This window comes from Pieris rapae, chromosome 15 (genome assembly GCF_905147795.1).
Source record: "Pieris rapae chromosome 15, ilPieRapa1.1, whole genome shotgun sequence".
Lineage (NCBI taxonomy): Eukaryota > Metazoa > Arthropoda > Insecta > Lepidoptera > Pieridae > Pieris > Pieris rapae.
The window spans coordinates 4,948,369-4,970,494 of NC_059523.1; the positions used below are offsets into that span (position 1 = coordinate 4,948,369).

The window sequence follows — 22,126 nt, forward strand, 5'->3', positions numbered from 1 at the left end:
ATTTAATAAAGGAATTTTTAAATGCAGGAGAAATGAATAAATTCCTTGCTTAATTAAATTAATGGTAAGCAGCCAATATGCAACAGTGTTTTACGATATAGTCGATGTTTTATAAAAGCCCATACGTTAAACAAAGATCAAGTGACGAATTTGTATAAGTGGAGGGTATATTAAAAGACGACTATCATTTATTTATACGTATATTTGTATCATAAATGCATTTTGGGAAAGTTATTATAAAAGTATGAATAAAATATTTTGTTTTTATTTATTCCTAAAATCCTAATGGTATAAAGTAACTATTATTTTGTACCGTAAAAGCATTCCAAATAAATAAAAATTTCACTAACAGTAGTTATTTACAAGTATTTACATTGTTGTAATTTTCAGTCTTGATTTAAAAAATGAATCAAATCGGGCGTTAAAGGAAACAATTTTCAATAATCTGTAGCTCTAACAATTACTCTATGTCAAATATATTTAGTTTTCTTACGAAAAGGTGCACAGACTAGTGCTTGAGACAAAATCACGCCAAATTTTAATAAAATTGGTCACATGACGAATCGTGAGCGAATGTAAATTGTCATATACATTCTTTTGCCGGTAGTGGGTCACGCCTGTCGTTAAGTGATTTTGTCTCAAGCCCCTGGTTTTTATAAAATAAGATGTTATCTTTGTTAGAGTTGCTCTGTAATCAATACATTTTCATAGCCCTCGAAGCATAAATCTTAACTATTATAATAATGCCCAAATGTCTCTTAAACTAATTGACACTCGCTGTGGCAGCCCAATTTATTTTCATCAATGTCCAATATTTTGTTACAGGCCTCAGAAGGAATATGATTTTCCTTTAAATATGTTTACCAGGAAAAACAATACAAAATGCAACTAAGCCTCTTAAGGCTCTAGTAAATTTGTTTTCTGGAAACAATCAAACTCTACCATACACAACATCTCAACACATCTCTTAATGATTAGGTGGGGACATAATTATTAAGTGGTTGGCAGAAAACATTTTACCTCGTAGCAATATTAATGTATCATTATTTTTAATAAGTTTGATAAATGTTCCTAATAACTGTTTAAGAATGAGTAGCAGATATATTCATGTACATGTGGGCCCCATCGCGGTCGTCACAACGAAGTCGGTCGCGGGCACCAAACGTCATTCGTAAGTGCGTCGCATCTGAGTCGCAGTCAAGTCGCTCGCGGGACGCAGATGTCTCCCTTTCTACTATTGTAGCCATGTGTGTTCTGTGGAATAATGTAAAGATATAGTATTGTTGTATTTATGTCCTAGACAATCTAATATCAAAATATTTGAAATCTTCATAAATTAGAAACGTCAACACAGACTACGTAGATAACCGGTTTTGTGCTTGTCTATTCATCCTATAAAATTGGGTGTAACATAGAGAAATTCAAAATAAAAACTTGTATAAATATATATAGCACTGTCTCTAGTTAGTCATCGAACCGACATAATACAAAAAAAGATAATTATATTCCACATTTGCTTACTGTTACGTAGTGTTACTAAGAATAGACGTGTTAACTAGCTTGTTAAAATTGAGTTAAATTAGTGAATTCCTGTAGTTAATGACAATTACATGTGCTTTACCTATCTTGTTTGGGATGTCCAAATGTTGTGAATTGAGTACATCCGTTGACAGGGCGAGGTGGGGGCGGAATCAGATAATCATCTAAGCGATTGTCGCCGTCGCAAGAGTTCATTGTTAGTGTACTTGACGATATCTGAAATACAATATTTATTAATCCTATATATAAAATTTTTTTGACACAACGTTAGTTACTCCTCCGAAACGGTTTTACAGATTTTTATCAAATTTTATAAGCGTATGCAGTAGGTCTGAGAATAGGCTACTATCTATTTTTTCATACCCCTAAGATCGATAGGGCGTTCACCTCAAGATTTTTTTTGTTTTTTTTATGATGCAACCCTTAATTTTCACCCTCTACAATTAAACCCTATTTTTTATTTGATACTTAAGGATTTTGAGGTTTGTCGCTAGGTTAGCGTAGCAAAATGTTCCATTTTGGTGTGTACTAAAAGCCAGACTAGGCATAAAGGAGAAACAAAGTTCGCGGGGGCAGCTACTTAGTAGCTTTTTAGTCGATGTGAAACAGTTTTGGATGCCTTTGAAAAGTAGTCTAGGTTTTAGGGTTTGTCTAGGCGCGTTATTTAATCCTTAAAAATCCTTAAAATATAGAACATATGGAGGGTGCTTGCTACATTTGCAAAATTTGTACAGTGTATGTAGACCACAGGCTAGGCGTTGTTTGTTTCTAAATTGATTTCTGAATGCTCGTAAACATTTGCGCTAACACAACTTCTAGGGTACTTACAATAGATCTGGCCTTATCATCATGGCATTCTGATTGCACACTATTAGTCTCTCCTACACTTCCGCCGCTCACTGTGCTCAGACGACCTGATGATGATGAACCTAAAAAGAAAACTCTTTAAAAAAACTGTATATTCATAATTGAATTCAAAACTTTAAAAAAACAATCTCATTTATGTGTCTACAGATATAAAAGCTTTATACTTTGAGACATTGCTAAGAAAATAGCTAAAAGTACGTCCAACATAAGTTAGACAATGTATTAAATATATTCCATAGCTTTTGTAACTGTAGTCATGAAAAATTTGTATGAAATATCTTACAACATCCACAAATGGTAACGCGTAAAAATAAGACGCAACGCATCATAATATATAATGACCAAAGCGGACTTACTTTCACTCAGGCTACTGTTAGGTCTAGTACTCCCATTTCGTTTCTCAATAGTGCCTGTATTACTGTTACTCCCATCGTTATCTAAAAAATAATTAATATATTTATTTGGTTTCACTTGACTTACATTATTTAGAAGTTCATAATATATATACGTACGTTTATTTTTACTCTTAGAAAACATCTTTTTAACTCTCTCGAATGGTGTAGGCCTTTTAAGCTTATCTTTTATTTTCTGTTGAATCTTATCGTATTCCTCACGCATTTTATTTAACTGTTCTTGCTTTTCTTTAAGTGACTGTTGCGTTTCGTTTCTATTCCGCCATTCCATGACTAGCTTTTCCACTTCGGATATTGAGAAAACGTTGTTTTTGAAATCATTGATTATTTCAGCTAATTCTTCTTGTCCAGTTGCATCTTTACCGGATTTTACTGAATTACCACTATTGCGGTTATCTTTGGTACTCAATGTAATCTGACTTATATCAGATGTTGGAGTCTCTATCAGAAATGATTTGCACTCTTCGGTGGGAGAGTATAAGAATATATCTGATTGGTGGGGGATTAATCTCGAGCTGTTCGCGTACAAGTTGTTTGGACGAAATTTGGGACTTTCTACTTTGATGTTCGATGGTTGTACTAAATAGTCGTGTTCGATTGCTTGTTGGATTCGGTCTGCAGTGTCGTCGCGAAGTTGGAAATCGTTTTGGTATAATTGCTCGCTAGGTTTGGGTATTTTGAGGCTTGGTCGTCTTTTCTTTGTGATATCGTCTGGTTTTTCGAAGTTATCCTCCAAATTTTGTGTACACGTCTCGCTGAATGGATCGGAGCCATTGACAGCGGTTTCACGCGTTGGTGAATCGATGACGTCAGTGGACTCAACGATTTGTAGTTCTTGTTTGCCCTCTTCCTGCCCTTCCTTATCGGGGTCAGACATGTTTTTAAGATAGTAGTACATGTTCGAGAATTCGTTTATTTTCTGAAAGAGAAATGTTCATTAGAATTGATGAACTTTGGATTTGTTATAAATGCTTTGTAAATGATTGGCTGGTGAAAGTTTTATTCATTAATTTTTTTTCTTAGACAAACACATGCATTACAGCTACGAATTGTTCTATTTAAATAGTAAAATTAAATTATTGGTTATGCTAATTGAATCTAATTGAAGTAGATGTTTTTTTTTCAGTTCTTGAAAAAATATTTTGGAATATCAATATTATAATGACTTACGAGATGATCAGCTAACATATCAGCTAGTTTGTAATGTTTATGGTCGCGTGCAAGGTCCGCTGGTGTGCGTCTACGTGCGTTCATCAATGCCACCGCAGCCCCACCACCGGGACATTCGAGGAGTTGCCAACAAACTCTTTCTAGACCGAACCGAGCTGCCCAGTGGAGTAACGTTGGGTATTCTTCACCACCTAGTAATGTCAGTAGACTATAAATGTATGAACTTATTATATACATATTTAAAATATACTGGCGCATTTGCAGTGCGCTCAATGTTAGGTCGTGAATTGGAACTGTGACAGGATTGGTTTTTCTTTACGTAGGAAAAGTTTAAGCCAGTATGGATAAAGGAAATAGATAAAAGATAACCAAAGAGAAAGAGAAAAGATAACCAATGATGCACTTTAAAAGTAAGTAAATATAATATATTTTAATGAATAGTCTTAGAATTTTTGGATACCTTTTGGTATGTTATTTTATTTTTAGTAATTATAAGAGATACTTACTCGATACATCAGCTTTCGGATTGTACTGTTCAGTGGATGACAGAAGATTGAAATGAGGCGGAATATTCTTCTGAAAGGCATTGAGCATCCAACTATCCAGTTGTTCTTTGCTAGTTGTCTTAAAACCTAATGTCTAAAACAAAATAACATTTTAATTTAATATGAAGTTTTTTACAAGTAGTTACAAACCTCAGTACTTCAACCAAACAATTCTAGAATTAAACTTAACTTACAAAATGATCAATTTCACATCTTACACAAATATTTGCTGGAATTGCATTATTAAACGCAAAACGCTATCCGATGGGCCCGATAAATTTATTAATTTTACGATAAAATTCTTAAAATGTGAATATGAATTATGATGCAAACCTACCTGGCACATAAATTCTAAAGGATGGTCGGAAGCACGAAGCAACTGGTCCAATTCTCTGAGTCGACTCTCGCATTTGATTTGTCTTCGGCCTAAGGATTGTCCGTTCTTGCTTACACGCACCCAAACTAACATAGACACTTCCAAGCATGACTCTGTAAAAAGTTTTCTAGTTACAAACTACGATAAAAACCAATTAAATGTAATCACAGGACGCTTTTCAAATATTCTTTTTGGGGGATTGGGAGACGCCAACCCTCTATGTTAATAATGTAAGTACCTTTTTAGGAAAGGGGAGATTTCGAATAGGCTAGGATGTAGGGGGCCCTCAAGAAAAAAATAAATTTTTTATTACAATTAAGTTTATTACTTATCGCTTCATATGAAATGTATATAATAAGGGTGTAGTTCAGAAACGAAAGTAAGCATCATAACTCCAGTATGTCAAAATCCAAAATCCAAGAACATAGCACTAAGTCTCGTTTCATCACAAGAAATAGTATCTCTCTCTCAAAAAGACAAACATAGTAAGTATAGTCGAAAAATTTTTGTTTACCCGCTAAATTACTGATAATTTAAGCAGGTAGAACGTTCCGGAATTTTTTGGTATGCTTCGTACAAACTTGTACTAGTGATCAACAATCACTACAATTTGGGTTACGCATATAAATTATATTAAATAAATATTATTGTTATTCATATACCTGGTATATCAAATTGTAATGTATAAGGGTTCCTCTTCTTGAAAGTAGGTATATGAATGACCTCGCCTTTCTTGTCGACCATTATCTTGATACTGTCTTCCTCTCTAATGGGGTCGTTCAGTAGCGCTATCACTCGACTTTGACCCTACGAAAATGATAGTTATTAGGGAAATTCTTTGTTTAGATGATGACGGTGTGTGGTACATAAATGTTTGTCAGAGTTTCGCACTACATTGTACAAGATGTATTTTTTTAAAATTAATTATGTTTCTTTAGTCATTACTAATAAAATATTTTTAAATTAAAACGTCTATAAGATTTGAATATTGTCTATAGATAGATCCATAGACTAAAAGAGCAAAAAGTTTTCATGAGCTTACAGATGACATTTCGTAACATTTAAACGAATTTAACTGTCTAAAAATTACAGCAGTCGTCAAATGGTCTCTTGAATTGTAATTCATTAATAGTTGAATAGTTTATTTTGAATAGGTATATAATTACACCCACTTACAATTTTAACTTTCTTTGGCACAATGGAGAAGCTTGTTCTGTCTGTGGCTGTGTCTTTGCAGTCCTTTGTACGGAGTATACCCACTGCTGCTGTCAGGAATGTGTCCACAAATGACGTGTCCTTCTCCCGAACTGACATCATCTGCCATTCGTCCACGGTTGGATAGTCTGTGTTAAAAAACGTAGCTATAGAAATACATCAATCCTCAAGAGAATATTTTGCATAATATAGTGTATGAAATACATTTAGAGCTGTGTTGGCTTAGTGGCGTCAGTGTGGACTCAGATCCCTAATGTGGTAGGTTCGATCCCCGGCTGTGCCATAATGGACTTACTTTTTATGTGCGCATTTAACATTCGCTTGAATGGTGAAGAAAAACTTCGTGAAGAAACCATGCATTACACCCAAAGAGTTGACGGCGTCTGTCAGACACAATAGATTGATCACCTACATGCATATTAGATTGACAAATGATCATGACACAGATAAGGATATCTGGGCCCTAAAATATTTGATTTTTATTTTATACTGTATTTGTACTGTTTTATAATACCGCAAAATGTAGAGATCAGTGTGTCGAGACTGAAATATTATAATAATAATAAAAAAATAATTACCATCACAATTTTGCGCGATAACACTGTTCCTTTCTACTCCCAGCAGCATGACAAGAACTTTCTCGGACTTAAATATGTCATCACAGTGGAGGTCCCGCTTTAAATCTGCCATTTTTGTCGCAAGTATCGGACATAGAATAACGATTTGCAACTGAGCTTTTGCCAACTTATCCAATTTTTCTTGAGAGTCTGGTGACATCAATTCTTCAGCCTTTATTGGTGTTACTCTGAAAGAAAATATTTTTTAGTCTATAGTAGTGTCAATACCGCGCATTCGTCGAAACGTAATTAATTGTTCGATGTCTAGCAATACGAATTCGAAAAACTATACAAACGCGCACTTGTCTGACCTTTTTTTTAATAATAGCATCACATTAATTTTTGTTTTCCCGAGAATGCAACTAAGCATCGCCGTTTTGACCAAAATTACAGTTAACTTCTCTACCAATTAACCTATTAATTAAATAAATAACAAATTACCTGTAATGGTGCCTTGCTCTTTGTGACATGATTTTGTCAAAGCTGGCCACCAGATAATTGGACCATAATGCGCTCTCAGGTGAACCCGAACTCCACAGGATCGCGATATCTTCCATTTCTAAAAAAATATTATGACATTTCATTTAAAAGAATATACAAATCCGTACTAAAGCTTTATCAAGAACTAATTAAACCGACAACCATACTCATTGTCGTCCTTAAAATTATCTTTATTTAAGAGTGTGCACCAATCGTTAATGTCTAATTAGTTAACGATTGATTTAAGGTTATTGGTCAGTAAAGCCTTATTGGTATACGATTGGTGGAAATCTTTACTAATTGGCTAGTTACCGTTTAATCTAATGAAAGACTCTGAGTATATAAAAATAACTGTATACTTATACAATTTTGAATTTTGGATTGTATAAACAAACCATTCCATTTCTACTCAGTTATATACAGTCCCAGATTTACAAGAAGGCAACCGACAGCCACGGGGCATCAACAAAAGAGGTCCTCTTGAGACATCTCCATTTTTCTACCGTTAATTTTCTAAGAAAAATTTCAGAGCTAGGTGTAGCAATGGCTTAAAATTGCTTTGCGAATTTCATTGTTTTTGATGGTATCATCAATTGCATTAGTGATCGCAAATTTTCCAAAAATAAAATCATATAAATGGTCTTCGAACCAAGGTTGGGACAAAACCCGACTATCAAAGCTTTGTCTCCTAAGCATTGAAAGTAATTTACTTCAGGAAAAAGAGTCGACGAAATCATCAAGGATAGTTCGGTGCTCAGAAAGTTACATTCGTTAATTCTAAAATTTAATTTCAGATAATTGGAAATAAAACAAGTAACATTCATGCAGTGTCGAGTTGCTAATCTCAATGAAGATTAAAACTGAAAGGAAGTGGAGGGATAATCAAGGCATAAGCGATGGTCACCCGATATCCCATAGGTCATTGGCTGGACCAAAGTTCACGGATTCAGTCATAAACGCTCGGCGTTACTACTGAGCTTTATGTACGAAATGGACATATGGTAACTATTTAAAGTCATTGTTGTTCTTGAACTTGTTGTTAATGTTAGTGCGAGTTCTTTTACGTGTAAACTAAAACGCGTAGTTATATATCAAATTGTCTATAAAAATACCATGTGGAATTTATGCTCGATAGCAGAGAACTGTCTGAGAACTACTGTCATAATTAATTTAATTCTTATATTCTTCTATATGAAGCCAACCGCTATAAGTCATACCAAGATGATCTTATATTCCAAATAAACGTATATTCGAAGACAGCTGAAACAATTCGAGTACTTTTTTATAAATTAGTTGAACTTTGAGGATGGTTTTAATGGAGAGATTATTATATATATTAAGGGGACGTATTAACTAATATTATAATGTACCTACTGCATTGCTAAAATACGTTTATTATGGAACATAAGATATACAGGTATCACTTATTCCACGTCATGAAATTTGAACCTGTAGGCATCCCTACTCATCGGCAAAGAAGACAGAGTTGTAGGCCAAGAGAAAAATCCGACGTAAAAAACTCTCGGCACTCTTTTAAAAGCAAATCTTCAAACAATACTTATTATATAGCAAATTAATTAGGTAAAAAATAAGCTAGCGTGTTACTTTAATGGATCAACAGATGGCATTCAAGTAAACCTCAACCGGCCAGCTCTTGTCTGTCCATTAACCAATCTTAAATGGTACTTGAAATCAATTAAACAGAATTTAAGTCAGACATATTGCACTTAAAAGATAAGGATTCATTTACTCATACTGAAATAATTAAAGAACAATTAAAAAGAATGTTGTCGAACCTTTTGTGTTCAGTTCTCTGAGTACTATGCCGATTTTAAAAAGGATCAATTAATGAAGTTCTTTGACGTTATTTTGTATAATGCATATATGACATACTGCCGATTCTAACACTATTATTATCTAAACCATGTGCAAATTCAAAAATCATTTATTCATGTAGGTAACATATTGTACACTTATGAACGTCAAAAAAGAAATATGTATATATTAAATGCTTCAAATTTTACATTTACTGCCAGTTCTTAAATCAAGGGCGTAGAACGGAAGAGAATAACTGGCAATAAACTCTCAGTACAAGCCACTAGTAAGAACGAAAAAAAAAATAGCCTCCTATCAAAATATGGCAAGTCCAAAAAAGTACGGATGGCCTAAAAACACATTTCCAAGTGTTAAAGAAAACAAACGAGTGTTTAAGATTTTATTGCAGGGTGCGCTGTGCTTACAAAATATTCTATGCATCGCGCGCGCCGGAAACCGTACGGATTTATATATACCTTTGCCGCCAAATGAAGACTAAATGTAATATCCGTTTCCTAAATAGACAAACGTCTATCAGAAACGCCCGGAATAACTTATGCATCTGTGTTTTTAGCCCATCAGCTGTGTATGGATAACAATTATTTACAGATAAGCTTTTAATCTATTGTTTATTAAAATAGAATTTATATGAATAATAAGTTTCAATATCGGATGACCATGCGATGAGGATTTTAATTTTCATGTCGTGGATGAAACAATTTATCGAAAACACCAGCCTTCAGGATCCGTGTTAAATGTAATAGGCCACCTACGCTACGCGATATTACACTCACAGTTAAAAGTATTAGTTTAAAAATTTAAATACAGATAAAAATTTTCAGACCAAGCATTATCATATAACAATTAATGTTATGGAACAAATGCATTATGAAACATCTATTTTCGGAATAAAAATACTCAGGAGCATCCCGCCCCGTAATGCATTTCCATGTAATTCAATTACTCCAAGTACCTACAAACTAATTGTAAATCATTCCTGCTCAGTCGAAATTTAGGACGGAGGGCTTTAGTTTTCAGTTCATTAACCTCTCGCTTTGAAGTACCGAATGAGATATTGCAGTTTCCTACCAGTCAGGTGGCTTTTGATCTATTCGATTGGGAATAGGTCATCATTTGTTTATGCACATTTCCTTAAAAACTGGAACAATATAACCACATCCGGTTGCTTCTAGTAAATTGTATTACGAACTTTATCTATCAAGTTACTGAACTCCATTTAAAGTTAAGGCATTTCCCGTGAATATTTAACATGACCGAGATCTGCAGATACATTTCTGCGTTACTATAGGAGTTTAAAAAACTCGAAGCTTAGTAAACAAATAAGTGTTTTAGTCAGTTTTTTTTTACGAATTTAGTATATTCTAGAAATACGACAAATCCTAACGAGTAGAAAACTCGTGCACAAGAAGAGAAGTAAAGAATCATATGACTCTTATTTTATACGTAGTGGTACGTATGCGTTACGTATGTACGTAATAGCGATATGGAAATCTAGCGAAATTTGTTTTGTCACTTTTCGTTTGAAAGATAAATCGTTGTTCGATTAAATTCATGTTCTTTATAATTTAAAAATTTCTGTATGTCTCAACAAACAAATGACAATGTTGACTCTCGAGTAATTTACTACACAAATAAATTATTGTAGCCCCGGGAATCGAAGCTGGGATTTGGATATACGCCCTATGATGAGATGACGTCATGAGGTTAATGATTAAGCCGGTAAGGCGGTCATGTTTTCATATTTAGTTGATTCTAAAAACAATGAGTTTAGTGAGAAGTGTGAGCTGGCCGTCATGATTCATCATGTTAAAATAAACATCCCTCTTTTTACCACTTTCTGTCTGCTAAATCATTTTTAGGTCGCGTTAATATTGTACTCATATTAATTAGAAAATTACCAAATTTTAGTTAATCATACTAATTTGTGAAATTATAAATAGGTCCAAAAAATTGATATATATTGTATTATTAAAATGAGTCACCTAAATAATTTTAAATCATTTTAGTTATAGTAGTTAGTTAATAGTGTACCATATATTTGGTATATAAAAATATATTAAAACAAATATAGCAATAGGAAAATAAATATGAAATCTGTTTAATCATAATTAAGAGACGTTTAAAACTTACAAAAAACAAACATTGACTTAAATTTGGGTGAATTCAAATTCAAACAATGTTCACTCAATAGCGATAAAAATTACGATAATTTTATTGAACAAAACATCAAAAGCTTTAAGTAGCACCATTAAAGGAAATATGCGATAATGTGGCGCTACTTGCGTATGGCGACGTCTGGCACATATTAATTAGCTGGCTATTTAGCACGAGTAAACAGTTAAATCAGTTAAGAGTCCTCTTGATAAAGTTGATGTCCTGTTCAATAATACTATCATACAATATTGAGAAATTTATGAAGTGCAAACTGTGAGTCATCAGAACCAGTACAAAGTAATTTTTGTTCTAAATTCAATTTTCTTAAAACCGAAACTTATTCGGTAGAGAAAAAAAATCTAATTCCGTTCGGAACTGTGAACCATTTGTAAAAACTAGAACCAGTACAAAATATTTTTTGTTCTTAATTCAAATTATTAAACCGAAACTTATTCGGTAGAGAAAATAATTCTAATTCCGTGGAAGTAGTATTTTAATACACCAATTTTAAGTGTTTGACATTGGGGAAACCTGGCAGATATCTGTAGCAAATCGAAAGAAATTATTTTTTTAAATCATTATTTAATAAACGAATTTCTTCCCTAAAATCCTCTGCGCTAGAAATATCACAATAGGTCACAAAGGAAATATAATGTATGCAGTCAAGGAGTAAGTATCTCGTGATGTTAAGACAAAATAGGCGTCGGTGCATTTACATTCCCACAGCGAGTACATTACGAGAGACGCTCTTATGCATGTAAAGTACACCATGTTTATTCTGCTGGTCTTGCTACCCTGCATAACTAATGTGCCCTCAGAGAAGTTCTTAATATTGTCACGCAATTATTAGCCTTATGTCTAGTAGCATAAGGTTGTTATTTTCATAATACGGCGGTTAAAAAGATAGGTTGAGCTACTCTTTGACATTGATTTGGGCGGTCTTCGGATTTCAAGAAGGACTAAGGTCGTCTCATCTGTTTCAAATGTTTCTTAGAATTAATATTTATGAACGTATTTTTAAGTCCTACGCCGCATAATTTTCGCAAAAACTTAACAATAGTTTAAATAATAATGATATATGTATATTATATATTATTTAGGTTTGAAATATATTGGTAAATATGTAATAATAATTTTAATTTAGCAATTTAAAAGTGCAATGAAACGTATGTTTTTAGTCATTTCCAAAATATAAACAATCGTAATAATAAATAATGCTAAATTTTTTTAATGTTCTAATGGCAAATTGAACCCAAATAACTCACTCATATTAAGATCCGCCATTGTCCTCAAATTGATCAGACCGATTCACTTATAAAACTTAAAGATACATTGCACTGAAATGCATCTAAGCACTACAAATTATATGTTCGAAGGCTGCGAAGAGCAGTTCAAAGTGTCGGTCGGAACTCCGGCGCAATGTTCACTGGCGTCAGCCAACTCACGCGCACGCACTTCGCATACTAAAAGCGCTAAAACGCAAGCTCGCGAACACTATCGCAACTCCTCTAATCTTATTTGTCAAGACCCAACGTAAATATTCCCGAAACGTTATCGACCATCAAATAGACTCTAAACACGTATTGATTGTCATGAGGAAAAAAATCGTCTCCGTCGATAAGCTTTATTAGAATCGATATTTTGCTTATTTTGTCACTAGATTAAATTGTCGTTTTAAGATAACACTTTTAACACTAACAAAACATGTCACGCGTATTTCTGTAGGTGTAGAATTATTTACTAATTACATATTCAATAATTTATTACGGTCATATGTTGACTACCAAGTGATATTTAGTTCTCATAGCGAAGGTTCACATAAAAAGGTTAATATATGCACGGATATCGATGCACGCTTATGCAATAGTAATGTCGGTGTTCCTATAAAGAGTGATATCTATTGCGAAACGCTAAAAACAAAAGCGCCGACCGCTTTCTAATATTTAGGGAGAGACGTTTATCAAAATGGGTTCGAAGGGCCTGAGTGCAACGCTCTTAGATAATGTGTATGTTCCCTACGTCTTCGTATTGTTTATGACCATTTATCAGTCGTGTGTACATAAATTATCTTATAATAGAATTAAATTATGTCATGTTCCTGGAATCACAATAAAATTGCCCTTCCAATCACTATTGATTCTGTATACATAGCTTGTATAATTAGGGACTGTTGAACGAGCTGTGATTTCCATTGTTACATTTTTTGGATGATTCTATGTAATTTGGTAAAATAACTAACCTTTAAATGAGAAATTTCTTGGACGTCTTCTCCTAACTTCATCGTCCTGTTGATTGAATCTTGGAGGTGGCATTTTGGGGACTTCACTAGGCACAGTTGTAACTTCACCCGCACCGCTTGCGCCTGTGGCAAGATAGCCCCCAACTGAGTGTCGCCGGCGGCCTTGTTGGGGTACAGTATAGAAAACCTCTTCATGCTCCTTTGTCCCATCTAATGTGACTATAGTTGTACTGATTTTGCCTTTCCTGTGCGACAAAAGGACATATTACAAATTTGAATATTTTGCATTATTATAAACAAAAGTGACCACAGTATAATACTTTAATACCTATTATATATTTGTTAGTTTAAGGCATTTAACCTGATTTTGATGATTTGAAATAATAGCTAGTACTTTGTCTTATTCAGAAGACAAAACAAAGGGGTCTAGTCAAGACAGCTTAACAGTACAGACCCCAAGGTCATTAACAAAAAGTGTTACACTTACTTTATCCTTGGCGCAGTAAATGTATGTCTCATGTCACCAGGGGCACAGTCCCCAGGTCTTGGCTGTCCTTTGAGAAAAGCTTCTGCCTTCTCAGGTTCCTTCGCTGACAGCGACCTAAGCAGAGCCCTGAACTCCTTTCTTCTTGGGCTTTCGGGCTCTCTTCTCCTTGGTGATTGAAGTGGTCTTCCACCATCTGCCCATGCTCGTGCAGGAGCAGAACGGGAATACTGCTCGGGCCCACTGACCGTTGAACTGGCATTGTCTGGGACATCTTTTTCCGGAAATGCAAAGTATGATGGATTATCTAGAAAAAAGAGAATTCAAATTTGGAATCAGGAATATAAAACATACATTCATTAGTCAATTACAATACTCGTTTGGATTCTTACCGACGGTCATAATATATAGGAAGAGTATCGCACGATGGCTACCGCCGTCCGAGGCAGACTGCGCCTTGAGGGAATTATTCAATAACGACAATGAAGTAACGGCTCTCGATTACGACCAGTATGGGCGCGGAGAGCAACCTACTTTTGTACCTAAGCCGGAAAATGCGAATTGAAAGCAATCTTCATCCAGCACCGTGATACTTAAACCACTGTTCTCGTATGTTGATGATATGGTTAGATAAGAGAAGCTAATGTTGTGACCTATTTTAAAGAAGGATTTTATTGTTCCTGTTTTGAATGAATGACTCAGTAGCTTTATATGGAATTTAACAGTTAATGAGTTTAATTCGGCGAATTAATTTGTACTAGAATTGACGTGTTGTTTAGTTGTGATCAAATATAAAACAGATACGTTTTTATTATAAATTTTAATTTCCATTATGTTTATAAATTAAACTCTACTTCGAAAACATTATAGCAGAAAATAATTTGCTTTCTGATAATCAATAAATATATTTTCGTTGTGTTTGATTCTTTTTTAATTTGGCGGATGTATGCTGTAAATAAATATGAAGCTACACTCGGCATCTGTTTTAATACAAAGACGAACTTATTCACATAGGAAATCACTTAAGTAATTTAATTTTAAAAATCTCTAGTATCCTGCACTAAAGGTTTTTTGTGGACCCGCATGCTGGGCGTATCCCATTCATCTCTAAGGGGCGGAAAGAATGCACCCTGAGGACACATGGTGCTCATCAGGTCTCTGTACTCACAAATTAGTATACAATCGTATCTAATCTTAATGTTTTTACACATCAAGTACCGTGAGAACTACAAAATAACAACAAAATATATATATATACATAATATGTATAGTAGTTATTAATATTCAATTAATCATTAACATTAGGACAGTTCATTACATATAAAATACCTTTCTAAGCATCTAATGGTGTTGAATTAGTAACTAATTATAGGAATATTTGAATAACAAAATCAACGATTCGATCGTTAGAGATGAATCAATCTAATTTCTTGGAAATTTTGTTAACTGATTCGTAGAATATGTACATATTGTTAGAAAAACAAATGAAAATTTCAGTGAATGCTGAATAATTATTTTTAGACGAACACATCAATAACTAATTAGGTATCATTTAAATTACCTCGACATTGGCGGAATTATACAGCAGTGTGTACTGTGTAGTATAACAAATTCATATATAAAATATACAATAATAAAATCACGTTATATATTCGCGCTTTCCTTTAATAATAGGAATTTCATATACATTAAAAAATATAATAATACATATATATTTTCGTTTGGTATTAACGTAATCTTCAATCAAAAATTCAATAAGATATAAACTTGTGAACGCGGTGCATCGAATATTAAAAAACACTTACTTGTCGCTCGTAAACAAAAATCGAACTGGGGTCCCATGATTGTACGATAAACGTTAAGCACGACACATCCCGTCGACAGCGTAGCGGGCTCTGCGCTATCACAAACTTAAAGCAACGCTTGCGCAGGTGGAAGCTTCAGCACACGTGCGAGCTTTTAGGAAGGGAAGCTTTCTTAGCACGCGCGAACAGGAAACGAACCCCAACATACGTTTATGAAGGGGCCTGCGAGATTTAATTTTGGTCGGCGTCCGTTTTGGTAGCACACGCCACGCTTCAATGTTTGTAAATATAATTGTTGACGTTTCATATTTGAACCAATCGTATTTGATTAATTCTATAATTATAAGTCAAGCTTACTTCCTGGTGTCGACATATGTGAGATGGAGACAATGATTATTTGTAGTAGATTATATAACTTAGTACCAAAATTGTTGCGCGTGACATACATATACAGTCCAAATCTCAGCATTTCACTGGAGACGTTTGTAAAACGAGAAGTGTTGGGGGCGACATCTTGCAATCGTTTGCAGCTGTTGCATGCAAAATATTAATAACCGAATTCCTCTTGAATGTTACTACAATTTTGAGTAAATGTGAGATTTGTTTTAAAGTATATTGACTCGGTTTTTAGCAAGTCTTATTAAGAAAAGTTTCCCCAATAAAGTTAAACATTAAAAACAAACAGTACTGTAAAATCCTCGGAGTAGGTATAATAAATTACCACGTTTTCTGTGATGTAATTAAATCAGATAAAAATAAAACAATACAGATTTCTACAAAACAGGTATCGTTGCAAAGGTATAGCAGAATATATTTGACAGCGACTAAGATTTCAACATTAACAGTTTTATATAAAGGGCTGGATGCTCATCCGATGTAAAGTGATAGACCATAGACATAGTCACATCACATTGCTAGAAGGTTCCCAAGTGCGTTGCCGGAATTTTAAGATTTTCATGAAGGACCCTACGCCTAATAGGTTTGTATATCGGTGAGCAGCTGTTTCCACATATTGGTGGTGCGTGACATAGTCGACAAAATCAGTTATGCCGAAACGACAATGTGATACGGGTGACATTTCGTATTCTGCCTCGACGACCGATGATGAAACTCAGCTGCAGTATTAATCTGTACAAATCCTAAACTAAAATTTAACAATAGACAAATCTTAATTGCTGGGGTCTGCTATCGGCTGCTACGCTTCGTAGACGCTAAAATACTTAGAATAATATTGATACATTTAACATTCGAAGCCTAAAGCGAAATTCGTTCTTGTTAATACCTAATACATACAGACATGTAACTTAATACTATACGAAGTCTTCAAATGTAAAAAGATCTAGGTAAAGCGTCTTAAATCTGTTGTTTTATCACTGACCGCTGCGACAAAAAAAACCTAAACCAGATGTGGATGCGACTGTGTTTACAGATGCATCTGTTTTTAAATAAAGGTCACTTTTGTCTTAACGCATTTACAAAGAATCGACACAGAATGACACTTGACAGTAATTTATTTTTAACACTATTAATCAATTTAACTTTATCTGTATTGAATCCTACTAATTGAATGAAAAAGAGTTTATTGGCGTATTCCGTTCTACGCTTTTGATTTGAGAACTGGCAGTAAATGTAAAATTAGAATTCATTCAATGTATATTTATTTTTTGACATTCATAAGTGTACATTGTGTTACCTATATGAATAAATGATTTTTATTTTATTTAGGTTGCACCAGTTTGTATAATTTATTTAATCGAAAAATAATAATATGTAAGATGTGTCCCTCAAATATAACAAGTAGTTGAGGTTTAAAAGGCAAATAAGAATGTCAAATAATGAATAAAAATTAATTCTTATTATTTTAATAAAAAATTTGTACTTACAAATTTCAACTCAATCAAAACTTTTTCGTTTAAATATACCGGTAAGCAATACAGCAGAAGCAATCTATAGACCTTGAATATTTTTTTTATTTCTTATATTTCTATAAAACTCTTATACTATAACTTTTTCAGGAATCGCATTTTCTATATTGTATGCTTAATTCGATGGGTGTATGTTCCAAATCAGTTTGTTATTTATGGAATGCACACTCGGGTTTATTTAAGTGCAATGCGCTAACGCACCTACGAAACAAAACGAGATTAAATCGCGCATTACTCACCAACTTGTACATCATTAATATAAATGTTAAGAGATGACTTTATTTAAATTGATATGCTCCATTTATTATCTTTATATACAAGTTGTGACTTACACATCTGCCAAATTACTCGTGTTACCAAGTTATTTTGGTCTTACTTAGTCATACATAAAAGTTCTTAATTTAAAATGTATAGTGTTTCTTTAATGAAGACATCCATAGAATACAGAATAAGGGTCAATAGACAAAGATGGGCATTATGGGATAGACGTCGCGACATGCGCCGTCCACAGCTTAGATACAATTGGCTACTTCCGTTTGTATCGAATTAATTCAAAGTGCTCACATAGAATATATGTATACATCCGCGACTCCCTTTCATAACTATATTGTTTATTTCTTACGACGTTCTTCTGTCAGCTGCTTTAATAGTAGGTATTATTTTTTTCTTATAGACGTTTAGTTTTTGAGTTTTACAGATTTGGATCTATCAATTTTGGAAACCAATTATCGACAGCTATACTCAGTACTAATACAGTACCCAATAAAATATTAATCAAGCAAATTTATTAATATATACCGTGGCTAAGTTCAAGCATACGACGACTGGAATAAAATATATATTTCCCTAAATTAATTTTCCGTTCTATTTATTAGCAGGTACAAAGTTCAACGACCACTCCAGTTTATTAGAGAGATTCCAGAAGCACGCATGTTTTAGATCATCGCGGCAATATAAAGACACACGGTCCGAGGTAGAACACAAAACCCGTGAACTAATTTGAATTTCTCAGTAATGACTAAAATAATTTAACGAGAAATACTTTACAGTGACATCACTATGAATTTAAAATTTTGTTTAAATTACTCTTATTTATCATAATGAATCTTGCATATATTCTTGTTAACGTACAAAAACATACCTCAATCCGTTAAACACCATGCACCGTTTTAACTAAACTCTCTCTCTTTCCAACGAAAACACGACGAAGACAAAGAGAAGAAAGAGTATTTTAGTTCAGAATTCAATTAAGCTGATCTAGTATTGGGTTCTAGTCTTCTATGAAGGGGGGTCTTATACTGTTTATTTATATAAATAAAATAGTTCTAAATAGAACTTCGAGGATTCGTCCTGGGTTCAATAATCGATTCACGTGAGCTTAATAAACTCAAACTCAAAAATATCTTTATTCATATAGGTAAACATGTACACTTATGAACGTCAAAAAAACAAATAAAATGAATTGTAAATTTACATTTACTACCAATTCGCAAGTCAAGGGCGAAGAGCGGGTAAGAAGAACTGGCACGAAAGTTTCCGCCAATCTTTTCAATCGCCAACTTTTTAATACAAATTATTTGATCTGGAGCAAATCAATCCCAAGGATTAGGATCATTTAAGTATTCGTCACATTTATAAAAGGCTTTATTAATTAATTTACTTTTAACGAGGGCTTTGAATTTATTTAGTGATAATTCTCTAATTTCGCTTCGGAGTTTGTTGCAATATATCTTAATGGTCCTTTTGGAAAAGGGTGACGTAACTTTAATTATTACAAGCTAGTAGCTAAAATTACTCACACCCTTCAATTTCCCTTACATTTTATTACAGATAAAATATTTTATGTCACAAGGCAGCGAAACCAGATCTTTTCCTGAACACATCTGAAGCTTTGAACTAACCAAGTATTTGTACTGAGTTACGGAGGGTGGTAGTTGGAATATAAATGGAAAATTTGTTTCCTCGATAAATTTATTCATCAAATCTAAATAGGTAATTGCTAGTAGTTTTAGTAGTTTTAATTAAAACCTTTTCCCCACAGCGTAAACTCTATTTCATCATAATTTGATAAAAATACTTATCTTTACAAATTATTTGTGTATCTTTGATTCATTTTTAGTTTAGTTTTTTTATCAAGACTGTTTTGTATTTAAAAATAAATCGTTTATTTGCAAAGAAAGTGGTCATTTAGATCGATTAATCGTAAAAAATCGCACAATCCATAATATGAAAGTAGGCAAATGTCATAATTATAAGAACACTAACTTATGGTCTAAATACTCGCCCACGCAATAAAGGCACCTTGCCTTTTAAACAATTATAAATCTTAATTTGTATAATTATTTACTCGTAGTTTTGAGCCTTATAAGTATATATTATAAATACATAAGCAATATTGTAAAAACAGTGTAATAATAAACCATTATATAATCCTTTTTATAAGTTCCTTCACAAGCGTTTTCTCATTACATATATTCTGGTATTAAACTAAGATCGTCTCCAGACAAAGAATAATAACGAATAATCGTTGCATTGTTGTAACCGAGACTCCAAGTGTGATATATGTTTGGCACGCATACCTAACAGTACCTAAGTTATTCAATGTCACAAAATTAGTAGGCTAATGGTATACAAAGTATAATTAATTAGGCGTTTGCATGCTTATCATCTTAACGTATTAGTTTAGCTGAATTATGGACATGTTATTCTTAACGGAGAAAGCATAGCTACTTTTCTTTCAGGACAATGATGTATTACTTCTATACATTGTAATTCAAGAGACGATTGACTAAAATTCAAGAGACTGCTATTGAAAATGAAATGTAGCTAATTATTTAGTTATTTTACACATTTGTTTACATAATTAATCTACTAATGAATTATATTGACGCTAATGGTAAATGTATATGTAGATTTATATATTTATGTAGATTTCTCATATGTATGCAAATCAAGTCTTGGTAGCACGTATGTGTTGATTTAATTACGCTGTTAATAATAATTATTATATGTGGATACTATGATGTAACACAGAAACAAAAACTTAAAATCCACTATAAAACAATAGACACTTATGTATAAACATTTACGTTGTAGCGTTTGTTATGATTCAAATTTCATAGGCCATAACATCTATTTTCGTACGAACAAAATCCAGAAGAACGAGAGCTACGTGTATAGATAATTAAAATAAACACCACCATACACATATTAAACGCATCTCGACAAAAAATTAAAGGTTGAACAAACTTTTGGCGGGACACGGGGCGCATAGAGAATGTGGGAACGAGGCGATTGTTGTTAAGCATTCATATGGTACTCTACTCACCCATGCCGGGACATCCGCCGCTACTTCCGCTGCCAAAGATGGTGGATCTTCGAACGACTAGTTCGTTGACGCGCGATGGCCCCGATAACAGCTCATAACAACGGCATCGCGATTATTTACGAGTAACAAATACGCGCGCACGTCTCGGAAAACTCATGGCAAGGTTATATTAATTTTCACAAGCGTAGCACACAGCCGCTGCGGCCGATGAGCTGCGTAAACTTGCGTTTAGAACGTCTTGGGGAGCTATTTTTGATGCAAAATCGATGTGTGTTTGTTGAAACACCAATGTCTAGAGCATGCACGGAATATGCAATGTCGTCAGCCTTGATGTTTATATTGAGTGTACGATTCCCTACCCTTTTATATTTTTTGTAGAATTGTTGAGATTTATTGTTTAATTTTTTTATTCTTCGTTGTATGCGATACGTGTAGCATCCCACATGAGGAGCATAATATCCAAGATGGTTTTCTTATTTTATTTATGTTGCGAGTATGTTACTCAAACAATTCATTGTTTTGGAGCTTGCACCTCAGTAACCTTTGTCCTTGAATTCGTAACATACTTTAGAGTAGCACGATAGGTACTTGTATTTAAAAGATCTATACATATATTTATTGTATATAGCTTTGATCTGTTCTTATTGTTGACTATATACTCTTATTATTTTTAAGATTGTTTTTTGTAACTTTTCCCTATAATACATTATTATATTATTTACATATAGTTTATAATATAAAATAAATATTTTCTGATAATACTGGCTCTTAAAAGTAGGGGATACCACGATGCTAAATGGGGATTTACTCGAGCTTATTAGAGACCTATTGAGTTGTGAAGCTAAGATAATAATAAGGATAATTAATGTATAGGTTTTTACATCGGTGGGGGGAGCGACTATAGATTTTCAAAAATGTAAAAAAAGAACTGTGCCATGGACATACTCGAGTGCGTCAGATATTGATAGCATCCATATCCTACGTATGTATTTAGAATAATGTACTTATGTGAATCAGATTTTTTGCATGGCGGGGGTGGTCGTATGTAAGGGTCGAAAATGAAAAAAAAAATAATCGAGCGTGTCAGATTTAGCCATTCTGAAATACTCAAGCGCGTCAGATTAAGATATACA

The 22,126-nt window shown here is 33.5% G+C and overlaps 1 protein-coding gene across 4 annotated transcripts; it reads right to left on the bottom strand.

The window, feature by feature from the left end:
- Nucleotides 1-700: 700 nt before the first annotated feature.
- LOC110992263 (phosphoinositide 3-kinase adapter protein 1) lies at nt 701-21,277 on the bottom strand. Of its 4 annotated transcripts, none has more exons than XM_022258005.2 (15): nt 20,994-21,277; nt 13,939-14,242; nt 13,452-13,696; nt 7,184-7,301; nt 6,704-6,930; nt 6,087-6,253; nt 5,573-5,717; nt 4,872-5,023; nt 4,496-4,628; nt 3,990-4,180; nt 2,919-3,738; nt 2,763-2,843; nt 2,368-2,468; nt 1,622-1,755; nt 701-1,254 (listed from the first exon to the last, which is right to left on the bottom strand). In XM_022258005.2, exons 1-15 carry the CDS (start codon nt 20,995-20,997, stop codon nt 1,083-1,085), a joined length of 2,994 nt encoding a protein of 997 aa, XP_022113697.2. In that variant the 5' UTR covers nt 20,998-21,277; the 3' UTR covers nt 701-1,082. The 4 variants fall into 4 exon arrangements, with proteins under 4 accessions (XP_022113697.2, XP_022113694.2, XP_022113695.2 ...); XM_022258002.2 differs by lacking the exon at nt 20,994-21,277 and adding an exon at nt 15,741-15,839; XM_022258003.2 differs by lacking the exon at nt 20,994-21,277 and adding an exon at nt 14,328-14,421.
- Nucleotides 21,278-22,126: the final 849 nt, after the last annotated feature.